The sequence below is a fragment of the Aspergillus oryzae genome, chromosome 8 (assembly GCF_000184455.2).
Source record: "Aspergillus oryzae RIB40 DNA, chromosome 8".
NCBI classification, from domain to species: Eukaryota; Fungi; Ascomycota; class Eurotiomycetes; order Eurotiales; family Aspergillaceae; genus Aspergillus; species Aspergillus oryzae.
In genome coordinates this window covers 99,578-117,952 of record NC_036442.1, presented here as the reverse complement: position 1 = coordinate 117,952, position 18,375 = coordinate 99,578, and the positions used below count along the sequence as shown (strand labels likewise).

General features: G+C 47.9%; 4 protein-coding genes and 1 non-coding gene across 5 annotated transcripts; all 5 read left to right on the top strand.

Moving 5' to 3' along the window:
• Nucleotides 1–5,048: 5,048 nt before the first annotated feature.
• Nucleotides 5,049–5,729, top strand: AO090103000459 (Hsp20/alpha crystallin family protein; the record flags this gene model as incomplete). Its single annotated transcript, XM_001826966.3, has 1 exon — nucleotides 5,049–5,729. The coding sequence occupies one exon, from the start codon at nucleotides 5,049–5,051 to the stop codon at nucleotides 5,727–5,729; it is 681 nt and encodes a 226-aa protein (XP_001827018.3).
• Nucleotides 5,730–12,468: 6,739 nt separating this feature from the next.
• On the top strand, nucleotides 12,469–13,839 carry AO090103000463 (uncharacterized protein; the record flags this gene model as incomplete). The annotated part of the gene is made up of 4 exons (XM_023233268.1): nucleotides 12,469–12,614; nucleotides 12,674–13,013; nucleotides 13,081–13,140; nucleotides 13,231–13,839. 4 exons carry the CDS (start codon nucleotides 12,469–12,471, stop codon nucleotides 13,837–13,839), a joined length of 1,155 nt encoding a protein of 384 aa, XP_023093974.1.
• A 212-nt stretch (nucleotides 13,840–14,051) lies between these two features.
• Nucleotides 14,052–14,139, top strand: AO090103t00012. The gene has a single exon. It is a non-coding gene; the product is annotated as a tRNA-Ser (tRNA).
• A 730-nt stretch (nucleotides 14,140–14,869) lies between these two features.
• On the top strand, nucleotides 14,870–15,337 carry AO090103000464 (uncharacterized protein; the record flags this gene model as incomplete). Its single annotated transcript, XM_023233267.1, has 1 exon — nucleotides 14,870–15,337. The coding sequence occupies one exon, from the start codon at nucleotides 14,870–14,872 to the stop codon at nucleotides 15,335–15,337; it is 468 nt and encodes a 155-aa protein (XP_023093975.1).
• An 87-nt stretch (nucleotides 15,338–15,424) lies between these two features.
• AO090103000465 (uncharacterized protein) lies at nucleotides 15,425–16,125 on the top strand (the record flags this gene model as incomplete). The annotated part of the gene is made up of 2 exons (XM_001826969.3): nucleotides 15,425–15,536; nucleotides 15,602–16,125. The coding sequence occupies 2 exons, from the start codon at nucleotides 15,425–15,427 to the stop codon at nucleotides 16,123–16,125; spliced, it is 636 nt and encodes a 211-aa protein (XP_001827021.1).
• Nucleotides 16,126–18,375: the final 2,250 nt, after the last annotated feature.

Genomic DNA, 18,375 nt, shown 5'->3' with positions numbered 1-18,375 from the left:
GTAACTTAATTGGTAATACTGAGCTTCATGCATACCATAAAATCGCGCATAAATTATACAAGGTTTCTGCCCTACCCCCATCGATCTCGGAAAACCGATGTTGGCCAAATCTGGAGCACAACCCCCGCAAATATCCCAACTTTATGTCCGTTCAGGCGTGGGGGATCCTGCTTTGTGCGAGTGGATATAGGCCGTGACGGTACAGCTTGATCCTTATAATCACACCGGCTGGTTCCGTCCTAACCTAGTAAGTCCCCTATGGTCTGATTGGGGACTGTAAAGGTTCGGGTTCGCCGGCTGATGCTGTCGCTGATCTAGGTTATGTGGAAGCATACAACCGATCGCCTTGACCGGGCCGGTTCGGAGAAGAACGGCATGGATCATTTAAAGTTGGGACGCAAAATTGCTTCGAGAATAACCATTGACCAGTGTGGGAAAAGTGGAATCTCGAAAAGCCAAACCTGCAGTACCTCTGAGCTCTTCTGTCTGACACACAATGTGGGGACTTGCCGAGATGAGCAGCTCAGCAGAGAGGGGAACAGTTCTAGAGTATTTTTTTTTTTTTTTAAAAAAAAAAGGAAATACATGATTATCCAAGCTTGGACCGAGTGAAATGAAACCATTGAATTGACCATTAACCGTTGGGGAAACGGTTGGCATATACCCAAGGAAGACTGTTATGATCGGCACCAATTTCTGTACATATCACGCAGTAGCTTGAGATTTTGCGAGGCTCTCCTGACTTTGCCAGTGCTCGGCATAGTCAAAATCTTACACGAAGGCAAATGTTCTAGAAAGGATTCAAAATTACCAAGGGGCCCAGTTGGATCTGCGCCGTGCATCTGCTGGACGAAGCACACACGGTATAGAACGGCATAACAGGTTTTGTATGGTTCATGCTAGTCGTATCTTAGGTACAAGATGAGACGACGGCACACGGCTTAACCAACCTACGAGCATATGGTTGGGTAGAGTGCGATTGCATCTAGGGCCATACCCACTGGTGCTGGTGTGGATATCACATCGTCCCTGCGTGGTCAGCTCCACATTCCCTCGATTCTGTTCTCTGGACCCTGAAAAATCTCTTCGTCCGCGGGGAACGATAGAATTCCCACACAAGACCTGTATGAACCTACGTTTTACTTGCACTTATGGGACCCCGTTCGGCATGTAATCCTCCCATCGTTGTGCCTAGGATGCATAAGACCCCTCGCGATATATTTAGAAACCCTGGCAATTATAGTCAATATTATCATATTATGTGACCAATGCGCCCCCATTGGCTTGTGCTGATGGAGTTAGATGGCCAATTGGTAGCCAGAACCCTAAATTGCAACTTCTTGATGTCAGGGAAAAATGTCCCGTGCAGTTGACCCAAATTAGGGATCTCAATCGCCCAGATACGACTTGGCAAGCAGCTAAAACGAGAAAATTCAGCTGGTGGCCCAATGATGCCAGTGGTTGCGGCCCGCGGCTTTGGGTTTATGGACCTCGGCCCACATGGTGTACCGATGGTGGTTTTACCCTTCGCACTCCAACCACAGCTGAGCTCAACCATTAATAAATTTACTATGACTGGTGGAGACTCCATTGATCCTTCGGCCGTTCCAGTCCATTCATGTATACGAATCTGCTGATCAGGGGCCTCGACGTTCCATTCGACTCGAAGCCCATCGCCAACGAGGAGCCATCTCGGGTTTGCGACCCAGTAGAAAGGCCCTTGATGTTGGGCATCGGCTTTCGTTCGGGCATGCTGTTGCATTGGATAAACTCGCACGATTATCCCTGGTTGGAGTAATGGCTCATCTCTTCGAAAACACTCCTGGCCCGAAAGGTTGATTGCGATATTGCTCCTGAAGCACTTGTGGATGAACTTGCCCCGATTTGGTCCGTGGTTGTTGTTTGTTATACCGTCCATGTAAAAAAGCAATGAAAGCCCTAACGGCTTAGCAGCTGACTCTATCGAAACATGTTGGAGACGAAGTGCCCATAAAGTGGACCTCGGAGTGCCAGCCGCGGCGATGGATCTTCGCTACTCTCAGACAGGCAAGTGATAAGTGCATCATGGATTGAAGCGGATCTTGCCCGGCTCAGAATAAGGTTCCTCGATCGTAGAGTACTTTCTAAATCCATGGATATCGGAGAGGCCATCCCCTATGACAATTAGTCTTCGCACTAGGGTGTAGGTTTCTCCATTTTTGAGGCCAACCCATTGGCAAATTCCAATCTCCTCGACTTGGCGCGCCTGTCTCGGGGGTGCATCTGTTATATCAAGCATGCAGTAGCCCACTTCTTGAACCCGAGCTAGTTGATGCACAGCGTTGTCTGCTTTCATCCACACAAGGGCCTCGTTCTTTTGCCATTCGGTATGGCAGATCTTGGCTTTTACGATGACAAGTCATTTCTCCCTGAACAATGGACAGAATTCGGCCTCGGCGTTCTCATTGTCTTCGTGCGAATGGGTGTTCGGATCCGGACTGTGGGTGTTAGAGGTTTTCAAGGTGATGATTATTTCGCATTCCTGGTACGATCAACTCTTCTTACTGATGCCCTTCTCAGTATCCTGGAAAGCTAACGAAATGTACTAGGCGATAGGCCTCCTAACAATGGATGCTGTAACAGTACACCTATCATGTAAGGGTATCTCTCCCAGGGCTTACTATCATCAGTGCTAACATCTAAGAAGACGTATTAGGTACCAATTTAGAGATACCACATGGTCTACATGGTTCCCTCACACCGACCCAATATTCCTCGGTTGTAGCGGGCTCCAAGGCGGAACTCGCTGCCTGGTACTCCTACACAGCCCTGATTTGGGTCATGAAAGCCAAAATGCTATTCCTCTAGTAAGAATCCGTGCCTCCCCTTTATAGGACTTCGGACTAAGACGAACTGCCCCGTGAAAAAGTAAGCGTCTGACCCTTGGGTTATGGCAATCTCGGGTCATCAAATGGCTTGCGGTGTTTTGCGGGCTTGCCTACATTGCAGTGTTTCTTACTGTGACATTTGGATGTCATCCGTAAGAACCCTTCGATATCTACTTTCCATCGTACGCCCATATGTGCTAATGCACCATGACTAGTATATCGAATAATTGGAGAGTATATCCTCCACCGTCCAGTAAGCAAGAGCTTCACTCCGGAGGGCTGCATGATGTTAGTATCTTCCAGATAAGTGTGGACTCAAAATCCAAAACGTGATAGTTACGTGCATCTTGAACGTCACGTATGCATACCTACCGCAACCCCCTCTATGTGAATCGAGCTGACCAGTTCCTGATAGCACTGACTTAGCTCTGTAAGATACTCGGACATCCCTGGATATTCCTCCCTACTCACATCCCATCGTTCCAGGCTCTTCATTCCAATCCCATTACTCTGGAAAGTAAAAACATCGTTCTCGAGGTAATACGCAGTCCATTATACATACAAGAATCGCTGGAAAGAGAGCACCCCCTGACTGACCTGCTTTCGAATAGAAAACTCGTCATCGCCGTATTCCTTAGCTCCGGCATCTTCGTCATCACCGCGTCGATTATTCGAACCGCTCTCACATTAAAGGCAGAGCCGTCTAGTATCACCGTCAACCGATGGGGAATCCGCGAAACCTTTGTCGGCGTCGCCACAGTTAACCTTCCCATCCTGCGCCCGCTGTTCACCAAGAGATTTTGGAAGTCGAATTACGTGGAGGATGGCTCCAGTGGCCATCCATATGGATACCATGGCGGATCGGAATCGTACAACTTGACGACACGGACAAAGAAGAGCTCACGGCGGGAGAGTATGAAAGCGATTAATGAGTCTAGCCAGGATGGAGGTTACGACGTCTATGTCAGCACCAGCTATAACGTGAAGGTTGAACAAAAGCATACGCGCGAAGGCGAATCATCCGACGGCCATCACCCTAGTAGTGTTTGGGAGATTGATAAAAAGTCGATAGTCTAATACAGCACTTGGGCCAGGCTTAAACCTCGGCTTTCCTTTCTACACTAAGCTCATGCTAAACCAAATCTTCGTTTCATTTATTTTTTGTACTAATTAGGGAACTGGGGGCGAGGACGGCTTCGAGCTCCACCTCCCTTTTCTGGCAGCATGGGAGTTGTCAAGTTGTAACCCCTATAAGAGCGGGAAATACTACTATTAAGACACTTTCATTGATAGCTGGTGTCTAATATATCCATGATGCCTTCAGATCCTCCACTCAATACTAGATCCGCCAGCCCGTCGAACTCACCAGGGACCAAAAATGGGTCTTCCTCAAGGTAGGTGGTGATTGATCAATTATAAGTGATGCGTTATATAATTATAATTAGCGCAGACAAAAGTCCAGACCGAAACAGGATAGGATCGCGAGCCATAAAATCCAAGCGTATTGGCATACGTGGATCCGTCAATTAGGGCTGCAGCGAAGCAAGACTCTTCAGTCGTAGGATGGTAGCAGCACTTCGTAGTCCAACCGATCGGCAGAGAGGAGACCCAACGTATTCATTGGAAGGCTTTCAGGTGGAGCCTTAAGTTCAGCTCCGAGCTGTATCGCAGCAGATTCTTCGTGTTGGTCCACAAGGCTTGAGATCGGGATCGGCGCCGATAATAGTGCATTGAGGATCTGTGTATGGCCCACCACAAGGCGCAAGTCACGGTCGGGATGGGAGCATTCCTCGTCCAATTTTCGTTCGCATATGCGAAGGAGAGTCAAGTGGTTTCTGTCCATTTATGTTCGCTGTTTTCTCGGGTGGTAGTACTCGGCCATGATTATGTTGCTTGTGTTCTGGGAGATTTAATGAATTCAGTACTTGCTCACCACTTCGCTCTTATAATGAGTACTTTCAGTCAGATGCTTTGCTGTGCTGAACAAGGAGAGCCATTGTAACGCCTGTCGAATGCAGGCCAGGCCTTGGTCCGGATATTGGCACGACTCGTGGTTGGTCTCCAAGCTTTCTCCGCAGAACCAAAGGTACCGCGAACCTAAACCACCAAACGCCTGTTCAAGTGATCTCGCCACTACCAATCATCTAGAAGTTGGCAGACTTTCCCAAAGGCCCAATCCTAATGGGCTGTGCTTCGATCAGTGGCGTGATTGAAAGTCGCTCTTGTGTCATGATACAGACCTCATCCTCGTCACCTCATACGAATACAGCTATCAGCACCGGTATACATATAGCTAAAATGGTTTATCGTAGCAACCTCAACACAGTCGCCCGTCGTATCCCGAGCCTTATTGCTATCACTTCTAAGCCTCGAGTGCAGCCATGCGTCGTCGCTACGCAAGGGAGGCTTCCGAAGGCCAGAGCGATGACTCTGATGCCCCAGTTCCACCGAGGCCCTTCCACCATAAAACGACTACTGGATGACTACGATCGTTATCTATCAGGGCATACCCTCGACCCTCATCCCCGGGCATACGCACCAACCTTCGACATGCGCGAATCGAAGGATACCTATCAGCTGGAAGGCGAACTTCCTGGCGTGAAGCAAAGCGATGTTGACATCGAGTATGTTGACGCGCACACTATCGTCATAAAAGGGCATACAGAGCATGCGTCTGAAGTTGAGGAAGGTTCTTGGTGGATATCCGAACGGTCCACTGGGGACTTCCGTCGGTCGTTCAGCTTTCCATCCGCCGTGGATCAGGAGAACACTCGTGCTCGGTTGAAGGATGGAGTGCTTTTGGTGACTATTCCGAAGGTGGCCTCTACTTGGGATGTGAAGAAGGTGAAAGTGGATGAATAGGTGAAGAGACACTGGAGTTCAGATTGATATAGTGATGTGATATGACAGGGCTTTCTCTCGGTCTTTACATGCATGGTATTTGCTTGTACTATTCTTCTCTACCCTCAAATTGCGACAGCTCTCTGGTCAAGGTGTGTGTGTAAGGGAAATTGATACAGAGCGTGATGATGGGGGCTTCGCTAATTTTTTATATGCATATTCAGCGAGACTAAAATGTATCTATTCTATTTTTCTTCTTGACTTTCTTCCTTTGCAGTCTGTAGCTACTTATTCTAATAGATATAAATCGACCTCAGGAATACAACAAGCTAAGACTGGCTGTGAATCCAGGCTGTCATAGTGCATAAAAGATGCCCGACTGAGTCCATACCCTCCGTCACAGCAACCCATATCTCATGCGCCTTGCTTCACGCGTAGCTCAAAATGGTACTTGGCAAGTACCAGGAAATGATCGCCGTGGGGTTTCTATAATAATGTATGCAGATCATGGATCGAATGACGACATCGGGCAGGGCTCCCGGCAACTCGATCCAGCGCTTATTGCACAACTCCTAAAGTTGAGCCTAAGGGTAATTCGGTAACAGACAGTGGGTTTCTCCTCTCATATTCATGGTAGCCCTTGACAGCATGTCCCGGTCAGTTGTGGTTGGGATTCCCCTCATTGGGTTCTCAGGCCACTTGAGCGATTAACCGGACGAATTAAAGTTTAGGGTGAGCCCTCCCTTGCTGCCGATATAAAATCAGAGATAACTACCTTCTCCCCAGCAGAGCAGTTCTTGTCTTTGCGCCAAAGGATCCTACAGGGTAAATCAAGAGCGTCTAGAAATGAATTCAACAGAGACGGATGATAAAGCCACGAAGCACATCACGGAGATTCATCTCCAAATTCGTATACTGGTCGCCATCTGCGTTCTTATTTACATAGTTACAGCCATCTGGTAGGTACCAATGCTGAATCTCAAGCGTAATTAGCACATGCCATCGGCTGATGATCGGATGCGCAGAGAACTAATCTTTAAGAACTACTAATAGGGTCCTGTTGAGAAGCTATTATTTTACCACGCTGAATCTGGACCTCAGTGCCATCCTAGATCCGTCGTTCTCTGCTCCCACAGCCACAGAGGAGGAGAGAAGACTCAATCTTCTGGAACGAGTCGCGCCGACCAAGCCCTTTATTACTTGGTGGAGATCGATTCAGACCGAGCAAAGTCCCCTCAAAGAGTACGATCGTGTATTTGACTGGTACGCTAATATTCCCTCCCTGCGCTGTCTGCTGTTGAAAGAACTCTTTTCGACTCACATCTCATCAGCGCAATTTGTCTCGAGCCCGTTTCTAAAACGTGCCCCATTCACACTCTTCCCTGCCGACATGTATTCCACAACCAGTGCCTGGAGACATGGTTCCTGAACTATCACTATACCTGCCCACTATGTCAGAAGCCGTTTCATGTTCGCGTAGAAAGCAGCCCTGATACTGCGGTGTAGGGTCTGCGAGCGGCCTTCTGCATCTGTAGCTGGGCAGAAGCTATGCTAAATACACTGGGCCAATTTCGATAGTTTATTGCAACTTGAAATATCCCCTACACAGCCCTTCCGACGTAAACACGCCCTGGGGGTCAATCTCCCTCTGAATCCTTCTCAGTTTCTGCAGGTTTGCCTCTCCGTAGCTCAAAAACGGGTCCTGGTCCGTGCTCGCGTAGTTGATATAGAGCCAAGGATGATGTTTACCGGTGTCTTTGGTAGTAGCAGTCGACTTCTTCACCCATACTTGTGCGAAAGCATTCATCCGATCATCGTCATCTGCATTTTCCCACAGTACAGTCAACAGAGCAACTGTAAAGAAATTAGCATCGACTCTGGCTTGCAGCGGCACCGTGGGAGGTTGGTTTATACGTGCCTGTCAAAGGTCCATCAGCATCTATACCGGCAGCGTTTCCTCCTCTCTGTTTCCCAGAGCGAATAGCAGCCTCATACAATGGTTGGATGACGAGATTCGGGTAGAAGCCAGGTGCTTTCTTGAGAGACTGTATCTCCCGGGCCATTATATCCTGAATTTGCTTGTCAAGATCCGCGGACGGGAAGTAAGTAACTGTGGCGAATAGGTTTCTATGACCAGTTAATTCAGTATGGTATATGACACCCAGACTGACCACGTAACTCACCGGCCACCAGGCGGTGTTGCCGACGCACTCTCAATACTAAACCGACTAGTCCGATCAAGGCGAACAGTGCTGTGCTCGAACGGGATTTGATTGAGTTGCTCAAATGGTGCGGGACTCAATATCGGCAGAGAATACTCCTGAGAGACCGCAAGGGTAAAGTCGTCTCTCTCCTGGTCATAGCCATAGCTATAGAAGAACGCCATATTGGTATCGTTTTTCCAGCTCGTCGTTAGTTCGTAGACTTGTTCAAGTATCGCGCCCCTCTTATCGGCTGTATAGGTTCGGACCCCTCCGAGCATCTGACCCTGTCGGACTGCTCTCATAGTAAAGTGAGTGACGATACCGAAATTGTTCATTCCTCCTCGGAGGGCAAAGTAAAGGTCGGGGTGTGTCTCTTGATTGACTATCGCAATAGTGGCATTGGATAACACGATCTAAACAACATTAGCTCCATAGTGTACTAAGGGCGCAGCTCGTCATACCTCATATTCAAAAACATTATCCATGGCAAGGCCGTACTTGGGCGAGAGATGCGAGAATCCTCCACCGAGAAGATAGCCTCCCAAGCCAACATCGGCGACTCGTCCGCCAAGTGTGGTTAAATTGTACTTCTCCAACCCCTCATACAAACTCAGTAGAACATGGCCACTTCCTACCTTGGCTGTTTTCTGATCCGGTGAAACCTCAACAGATCTCATCTTCTGCATGTCAATCGTGACGCCGCCAGCTGAAACAGAATCGTCGGGGTTTCGGGCATGCCCACCACCCTTCACTGCGAATCGGCATGATGTGTCGATGATAACACCCAGAATGGTTGCCACGTCTTCAGTTGAGGAGGGCTGAACCCAACAGGCGGAGTGTGTTTCCTGTTGCTTTGCATCCCAAAGAGTAACGTTCGCATTACCGAGGGAGTACGCATCAGGACCGAAGATATTCGACAAATGGGAGCACTATATCTATTTTAGAAAGTTACTTGCCATAATAATAGGAGTACGTACTGCTTGGACACATTCGGGCACAACTGAGGCATTTCCTTGGTTGACGACTGCTGTCCCAAGGGCGATGGCTGGGCCAACACTCAGAAATGCAGTAATGAAAGCTGGACTGATTCCTGCCATTGATATCTGGATACAATTGTTGCTCGTGCTTGTTTTTCAATGATGCTCCTCTCCTGGGGAGAATGGCGACCTTATATGGAAGAGCCATTCAATAGAACTGATCGTCGCTGCATAGTCGTAGACCTGGTGATATGCAATGTGCTTACTCTGGAGAAAGGATAATAGGGCCTAGATGATATATCTGTAACATTCTCTAGAAGTTGGATTACAATTCGACTATGGTGATATGTCGATCATCGAGCCGCTGCAGGGTCCGACATATCCCAGGATTTAGAAAGCTTTTGCCTATCAGTTTGAACGTACTTGTACCGACTCCAGGTGATTGTGGAAATGCATAGCCGTCGTGTAAGCAAGAAAAAAGCCGTAATTGGTCATATCCTAACACTTATATCACTGTGGTCACAACAATGTACACCTTTACGATTGAATGGTGGAATTTCGTCGGAAGCAAGGAGTCATCATCCCTCTCGTTGCGTACCAGCTATAAGATCATCATATATTGCAGGTATAATCACGACTAACGCAACCTGCTGACGCTGGAATAATCTTAAATCCGATGACATCCTTGCACCTAGTGGGTCTGCGTAAGCAACTTGCCGCAATACTGCCGTGACTAAGTTATGTCGATCTTCGTCTATAAGTGAGAACATACCTCTTAGTTAGTCCCTTTATGGACCAGTGAAGACTTTGTATATACGGGAGGGCCGGACTCCGATGTTTGAGAATTAAAATCAGAGCAGAGAAACCCCGCCAATATAGTATCTCTCTGAGAATGGTGGTACTGCATGTCTTGCCGTGTGGAGGTCGTCAAGGCCTTCTCCGCCTGATAGGCACAATGATTCAAGCACAGAGCTTGGATACATGTGCGGTTATATGGGAATCGGAGGGACCTGGATGATTTAATTGGTATAGCCTTGTTGTATTGAGCAAGCAGTACAGAACACGTATCGAAGTTAATCCAGCACCTGAGATGATAATTGACGGGTCAAGACCAACGTCCCTGACAAATGAGCCTTTTATCCAGAAGATGCTAGCCAGGATTGCTGAATAGAGTGTGTAATCAGGCCAATGTTCAAACAGCCGCTTTAAGCAGCACATCACATTAGCTGACAAAGATTCACTCGTTTCTCCTTCTGCAACCCCGGGACCCATACCGCTTAATGTAGAAGACTCTGTGGAGTAACTCATCGTGCTGAATGGGTGGAAGGTTATTGCATACAAAGACATACTCCAGTTGGTAGTCAGGAAGAATGTGTACTTGAAACAGACTGATCACAAGTCACTCTGGTCTTCATATCCCCAGGCTCAAAACCCTTTATACATCACCTTGCCACCAAACTCGCCTCTGTCGTTGTCAAACCTCTGAAGTAAATAAACAAGAGGTTGTCCTACTTCTAGTCTCCATCTAGTGTCGTAATGATGCCCTCTTACACCTTTAAGTTAAGGGCCTTGGGGCACAGGCACCATCCCTTCATCTGCCTTCGAGTAGTCTCTACCCAGCTGGAACTGCCGTATAACGGAATATGATATCACTACATGGTGAAGTAGACTATCACGCGCATCAATCTTCCACATGAACCGGGATGGACACCCACCACGACGGTGAGTTGAGGCACATGTCTGCCACCAAGATTATGTGGCGTTTTCGATCTATGAGCATCGCTTCCCCAGCGGAAAGAATTCAGCATCTCTAAGAGGAGGCTATAATACATCGGTACTAAGGTATTTATTGATATCTGAAGTTGGATTCTTATCGGATGATACAGAAGGCAGACGCCAAGGGGAGGCGTTTCTTAGCACACTTCCTTTCGAAGTCAAGGAGTGCGTGTTCAACATCTATTCTCAGCGTACAGTAGGTCTTCTCACGTATGAAGGGCAGTAGAGGCTGGGGCCTTTCGCACAGGGTCAGCTGGTGATAAAGTTCTAGGAAAATGAGATGAAGGTGGAAGTGGCTTACAAGTTGATGAATCCGTTATATCCGCTCAGCGAACAGCAGGACCAATCTGCGCGCACAGCAATAAATGATTTCCCTCGGCGACGGACAAAGGATCTCCGTTCCTCGCTACGGCTGAAGATGAGGAGATCCGTATAGTACGAGGCTAGCGCCAGTTAGGGCCAAGTGAACTGTTTCTCGGTCACATGCTACCTATTGGACGAATCATATTGGAACTTATATAATTCTGCAGTGCACATCACAATCTATCCTGCATTAGAAAAGGAGGATAGTTCATTATATGGCCCAAACCGTACAGATAACCTCTATCGTGGAATGAATTGCCATCAACGACTCAATAGGATCATTCTGTCTTATTTCACCTTCGCCTCGCGCCTTTCCGTGCTCCTCTCCATCCACATGTGCGAATATTCCTGCTCGACATGGCCTATATTGGAGGGAGTTATACAGCACCAGCGTTTCTCTTCAAGACAGGCTATGTTGGCTATAGTTCATAGAAGAACGAGGATTCCACTATTGACCTCGCGCCATGTGAAAAATGTCTACGATTGGTAAACCAAATGAATGCAAAGCCCTCAGAACCGTACCATGCCTAACTATTGTCACTAGCCCAGCATTTGCGGAACAAGATGTCCATAACTTCCGAGAGCTAATGGAAAGAAGGGTCCTGTCTCAGCCTCTAATATTATCAAGTTAACGTTAATTTTTCCGGGACAAGGCTGTCAAAGGGATCCGACATGGCGGATGCACAGCAAACTCAGCTCGTAAACCAAGGATTAATCGCCCTTCAGTTGTTGCCTGCTTTCCACATGTTAAGGACCATGCTGCTCAATTGCCAAGATCGCATCCGGAAGTTGTTTGTTGAAAGCCCCTGATCATTTCCAGAATGAGTCCGAAACGCCGCCGTTTTACTTGGTCCCTGACGAGCCCTAACCGGTGGACTAACCGGTGGACTGAGCGCCGTCAACCATAACAGAGAAGATTAAGAGCAAATTGTGATGCGATTGGCTAGGAGGGAAAGAAGTGTCCTAAAAAAAGGCGACGGAGATCCACTTCATCGGCTAAGAAGCCGAGTTGAGTCTTAGTCCGGTGGGGGACCAGCTTTTGAACAACCGATAGCGTCGGAATATCTGTACCGGCATGATTTCCTGTCTGACAGTCAAGCAATTGAGGTTTAGAATAAATTATGCCAAGACTCTCGCCTTCCCCTGCTCAATTTCGTTTCCTGGTTCGGATAACTTGAAGCCATAGAAACCCTTCCACCTAATTCCAGTATGCTGGCACGTCTCCATCACCTGCTCTTAAACTGAGACCCGATGGGGCGCACTAACGAGCAACGGCGAACCTGTCCAGGGAGTTGTGAGATGGGCGTCAATTGTACCAGTGAGAGTGCACGGACACAGTCACCGTTTATAAAGCTCGCTAGAGAACGACAACCAAGCTGAAGAATCCCAGAATAACACTCAAACCAGAGTAACGATAAGTTGATATCGCAAAGACACAAGATGCATTCCTCTCTTCTTCCCATGCTGGCAGCGATGCTGCTGAGTCCGGTCAGCGCAGCCGGAGTCAGCGGTACGGCCTTTGGATTTGCTCAAGGAACGACCGGTGGTGGCAATGCCTCACCACAAACCCCTTCATCTCTTGATGAGTAAGTGATAAACCTCGATTGGTGGTATAATGGTGAAATGTCCTCTAACTTTGACACAGGCTGAAGACCTGGATCACTGACGATGTGGCGCGTGTGATCCTGATTGACCGCGAGTGGGATTTTACCAACACAGAAGGCCATACCTCCGGCAAATGCTGCAGCTCAGATACCACCACGAAGTGCCCTGGTGGCACCTCCGCTGGTCAGGCCTGGATTCAGGACAAGTGCGACGACGGCACCTGGGTCTCTTGCACCTACGACAACGCTGCCAAGAAACCATTGGACGTGGGCAGCAACAAGAGCATTGTTGGTGTGGGTAACAAGGGAGTTCTCAAAGGCAAGGGCTTGCGCCTTACTGGTGGTGCCAACAATGTCATCATCCAGAACATTCATATCACGGTAAGAGGTTAAGCTGGGTTTGCAACAATGTGAGAATATACGGGTTGACTGATGTCATGTCGTGTAGGATTTGAACCCTCAATATGTCTGGGGCGGCGATGCTCTCACCCTGGATGGTACCGATAACGTTTGGATTGACCACAATAAGGTATCTTGATCTTTCCCATTTGTTTGCTTCATCGTTTCTAGTAGGATATCTAACGAATAATGTGTCCAGTTCTCCCTTATCGGTCGCCAGATGATCGTCAGCGGCTGGAACAAGGGTGGCCATGTCACCATCTCCAATAATGAGTTCGACGGTGTCACCGAATGGTCGGCTGGCTGCAATGGCAAGCACTACTGGTCTCTTCTTCTCCTGGGTCTGGAGGATTGGTATACCTTCTCTGGCAACTGGCTTCACGATCTCTCTGGCCGTGCTCCACACATGGGCACCGACCACGACGACTCCAAGATCTACTTCCATGGCGTCAACAACTACTTCCAGGATATTGACGGGCATGCCTTTGATGTTGACACCAACACTTGGGTACTTCTGGAGGGTAACTACTTCGACAACGTGAAGACCCCGATGACCGATACTTCCCTCAAGAGTGGTGCTCAGCTGTACACCACCAGCACTGTCAACGCCGCCAGCGGATGCGTCTCACCTCTGGGCTACATCTGCGAATGGAACCGTAATGGCGGCAGCACTGGTGCCTGGCCTGACCGCACTGATGCTTCGGTCTTGACCGGATTCTCCAACCTCAAGGAACATCTTATCAGCCACACTGGTGTCGCTGACGTGCCTACCAACGTCAAGGCCAACGCTGGCGTTGGCAAGCTGTGAGTTGCAAGTTGCACGCGCTGAGCACAGCAAGAAGGAGAGCGACCCTGGAGAACTGCCATAATTATCTGCCACCTTTTGTATCATAATCTGGGACATTTATTGTAAATATTGCTCGTTCTATTCTTGGACTATATAAAAGAGAGTTCAATAACCCTTGGGAATATAAAGCTTATGCCCTATAAGGTCATGATAAGATGGCTTTGACATCATTAGTCAGTATGGCCGAGTGGTTAAGGCGATAGACTCGAATTCTGATATCTATTGGGTTCGCCCGCCTAGGTTCAAGTCCTAGTGCTGACGTTATTTCGTTTTTCATTTTTCTCTTCTTTACTCTCGTCTTTTTTCTTTTCTCTTTTTTTCTTTTTCTTTTTTTTTTTTTTCTCTTTCTCTTCTTTCTCTCCACTCTGACTGATATCCTGATAACTAAAGCGTTCCATTAGGGACGCCGTGGTCAGGACGCCCGTGGATCTATTTGATGCTGCGTGCAAATGAACCTGGTTGGCAGTCAGAAACTCAAATAGTGAAAGGAGAAAACCGCCGAGCAGCGCAGCAACAGGGAAATTGGGAGTTGGATCGCGCAAGTGCTGTTCATATCGGTGGATGGCTCGGATGCATATCAGATTGCGACCATCCCGACACAGTACAAATAAAGCTAGCAGCATCACTATCCTCGGGCTTTTTTCATTGTCCACAATCGTGGGAAGGAGTCGATGGTCTGCAGTGATAGGTTATACTTGAACTGCGTGCACCCACTCCTCCGTGGTAGGCAGGCCTAGGAGAAAGTTGTCTGCCTCTGCCTCCTTGACGGCCATCTTTGCACGAGTTCCTAGCCAGGCAATCGTTGACTTTAGTATGTCTCTATCCAGGGCTGAGCACCTATTTCAGTTGTATTTCCGGGTGTCGAATTGGCTACTCGTAGAGGTATTACAGCACCAGAAATATGTTCCAGGAAACGTAAGGTAATGGTGCCATCGTGCCGCTCAATCATCACAGCTCCTACTGCATTAGGGATACATGAGCCACGAATGAAATGAAGACACATTCCGTCGCATGGGATCTGCATCAGAACAACTGTTCCGCTGGGGTCGGTCTAGACTTTATCAAAGTGCCATCCCCCACGCTTGCTCTCCCCCTCTCTGCCTGGGCATCTCTTCTGGCAACCTGGAATATAACCACCCATTCGCACACGGACTATACCGGATACCCTACTTCACTCACTGGAGAGATGCAGTCTTTCGCTAACAGATGTTCCTATTCAATCCATTTTTCAATTCGCAACGAGTGCTTTAAGGACTTCGTCAGAAGAACCCCACAAAGCCCCACCAAAATACAGCAAGACTGGTCCGTGCTGTGGGGGAATATACTCCCGTGTGGGCAGAAACAGGCCTCATTTGATCGAGCCGAAGCACAGCCACGATGGAATTGTCTTGGCTCCCTCAGCTCCCTCAGCTCCCATCAGCTCCCCTCAGCTCCCCTCAGCTCCCCTCATGATAAATAGCACAGTATTCTTTCCTCATTCCCTGCTTCTAATCCATTCCTCCTGTCTGTTATATAGTGTGCGGTAACAAAAGTATATCCATCCACCATGTCAGTCGAAATTGCTCAGCTCCACAGTGAGGTCGAGGCTCTCGTCGAGAAGTTCGACGTTCTCTCTAAGATCAAGGAAATCCAGGAGGCAGGTGATGTCCGTTCATCCGGTAAGTAATCTATTCTTCTCGTGTATTGAGCAATGCCTTGACGCTCAGCCGGTCGGTGTGTGTAGTCCCTGTGACCATCTCTGTCACTACCGATGCCACCATCAGTCTCCTCGAGGACAAGTCAACCATTGGCGAGTCGACCGAAGCCCCGAAGAGCCTCTCCAAGGGCGAGAAATCTTCCTTCAATATCACCCAGGGCGATGAACTCAAGTACACCGTCACTGCTGGTGAGCTCACTAGCGACTTCAAGATCGTCTTTGACGTTGACAAGAGCGCACCCAAACTGAAGCTCAGCGACGAACTCGAGGACGACAACGCCCCAATCGGATTCGAGACCACTAAGACCGAGACCAAGACTGAAATCGAAATCGAACGCGAGGTCGAGGTTGAGAAGGAATGGACCAAGGGCAAGAAGCCAGAGAGGAAGACCAGCAAGGAGACTAAGCACGAGGCAAAGGCTGGTGCACACTCCCTCCAGCACGAGGTCGAGACCAAGTTCAAGCAGGAGAAGGATAAGAGCGAGACGGAAACCGAGACTGAGATTGAGATTAGCAACAAGAAGGTCGAGGTTGAGTATGTTATCTACTAGCGCTTAGGGTTTCACGCTACTATCACATTGGTAAAGCATAGAAGAAGCAATACAAATATATCGTTCAAGGATTATTCTGTTTTTCTTTTCTCTTTTTTCTTTTTTCTTTATATCGTGGCCTGGTGTCCCGATGACTAGAGTTCCCTTCAATTCCTAATGCATAAATGTCTCAGCCAGTTATACAAATAATACTGGACAGGAAATATATTCTAGAAAATGTAGACTGTACATCCCTGCATCGCCTACTGTAGGGTAAGGCCGCCCATACACCCACTGTGCCAACCTATCTACCACAACTTATATTGCCTTGGGTACATGCGATCTATGAATAGAAATATGATCTATTCCGCTGGTCGCCTAACACCGCGATGTTGCCATAATCGGTCGGATGCGTCATGAATACTGGACGCCTAAGGCCCGATATGCGCCTCTGAGATGAAACATCCTTTTCTATTATTAGCCACTAACCGAACTGATCAAGATATAAGAAGACAGTGAAATTGCTAAACGGAAAGCATCCGCATCAACTACTCACTTCTCCTCAGTTTCACAGAAAGAAGTTAACGATCTATCATCATGCATTTTTCCACGCTTACTCTCCTCCTTTCTGCCTGTGCATCTCTCACGGCAGCCTGGAATGTAACCGCCTACTCGAACACTGACTGTACCGGATATCTTACTTCGTACGCTGGAGATACGGTCTGGGGCTGCCTGTGGGTGGCTGGTGTCGACGATATAAAATCCTTCAAGGCCAGCGATACCCCTGAAGGATATGTATTCAGCGCAGCGAGCGGAACCGGTTGTGATAAATTTCGTCAGACGGGAGGAGATGGATGTTATACCCAGGGACAAGGTTTCCAGTCCTTTACGTTTTACAAGCAGTCGAACTGATTCAGAAGGTATTTATTATGTACTAAGCTATAGGAATACCCTTGCCTTGTAATTAACTTTTATTAGACTTGGATAGCGGAGGGTGACCAGGAGAAGGTAATGGCAATATCAAGAGATTACGGGCGCGGCTGCATTATGGCTCAGACTTTGTTGCTGCTATGACTGAATCGATCGAAAAGAAGCCAATCCGAGCATTACTTGAACTGCCAAAAATCGCCCAGGACGCATATTATAGTTTCAATATATATATGCGAAGATGTAGCTTCAATCAGAATGGAAAACTCGACTTTGGGACAACATATTTATCGCTCTTACAGAAGCTATGGAAACGAATTCAACGAGTATACAGAACTGAATGTGCCCAACTGGGATGTATAAAAGTTCATTGGTGTAAACATCTCCTTGACCAGGTTAGAATTTCGATAACATATCAAACACTTTTGAGGCACGAAGATAATTTACAACGTGGTACTCGATGTACTTCAACTGTGCTCTCGCAACATTCAGTTTCTACGGTAGTTTGTAATTCAAGGAGCACTCAGTCGTCATACGAGCCGTAGCCTGCGATGTCATAGTAGGCGGTCCCCTACCATCCTCTAAAGAATATTTGTCGCTGACGAGACGTTTACATATCTATTTCCTGACAAATAGACAAAGATGAATGGCCGTTTCCGCAGACAAATACAAATTATCCCGCCTTATACAGTGAGCACCCACAGGGACATTGCAATAAAATGACGCAAAACAGACAGAATCACCAAAGTACAAATGTACATCAAGGGTGTCGGACATGCATCTGTAAAAGCACAAGGCTCAGCGTCATGAAGCACCGGATATTCCCGGAGGCGCTTTAGTAACTAGTATCGCTGAGAGGGCGTTGTTGTTTCGCGCGACAAGCAGGTGGCATCTTGACCGCAGAAATGTCGCCACGGAAGGTGAATCCTATATATGCAACGGTCCTGTCGGTGGAACATGCACTGGAACAGAAATTATAGGTCTCCGCTGCCTCATGGGTCATGTAGTATGAGCCACCAGAGACCCTGATCGGAATCCGGTCTCTGCCTTCGATGGCCATCCCTTGCGGGAAAGTCAACCTCCTCGATCTTGTATATCTTGACTAGGATTTCAATTTCGTCTTTCTGCGGAGTAACAGCCAGCAACTCCGCTTCCTTTATTCCTTTTCTGACCGAGCTCTAGTCGCAATCATGTCGCTAATGAGCCTCCCAACAGAATTGCTTAGCCAGATGGCAGAGTATGTTACATCGCTTCAATCATTAGCAAGTTTGGCTAGTGTAAATCACCGGCTTTATGCCATTTTCAACCCTCTCCTGTATCGGCGAGATGCGAGATTAACCCATA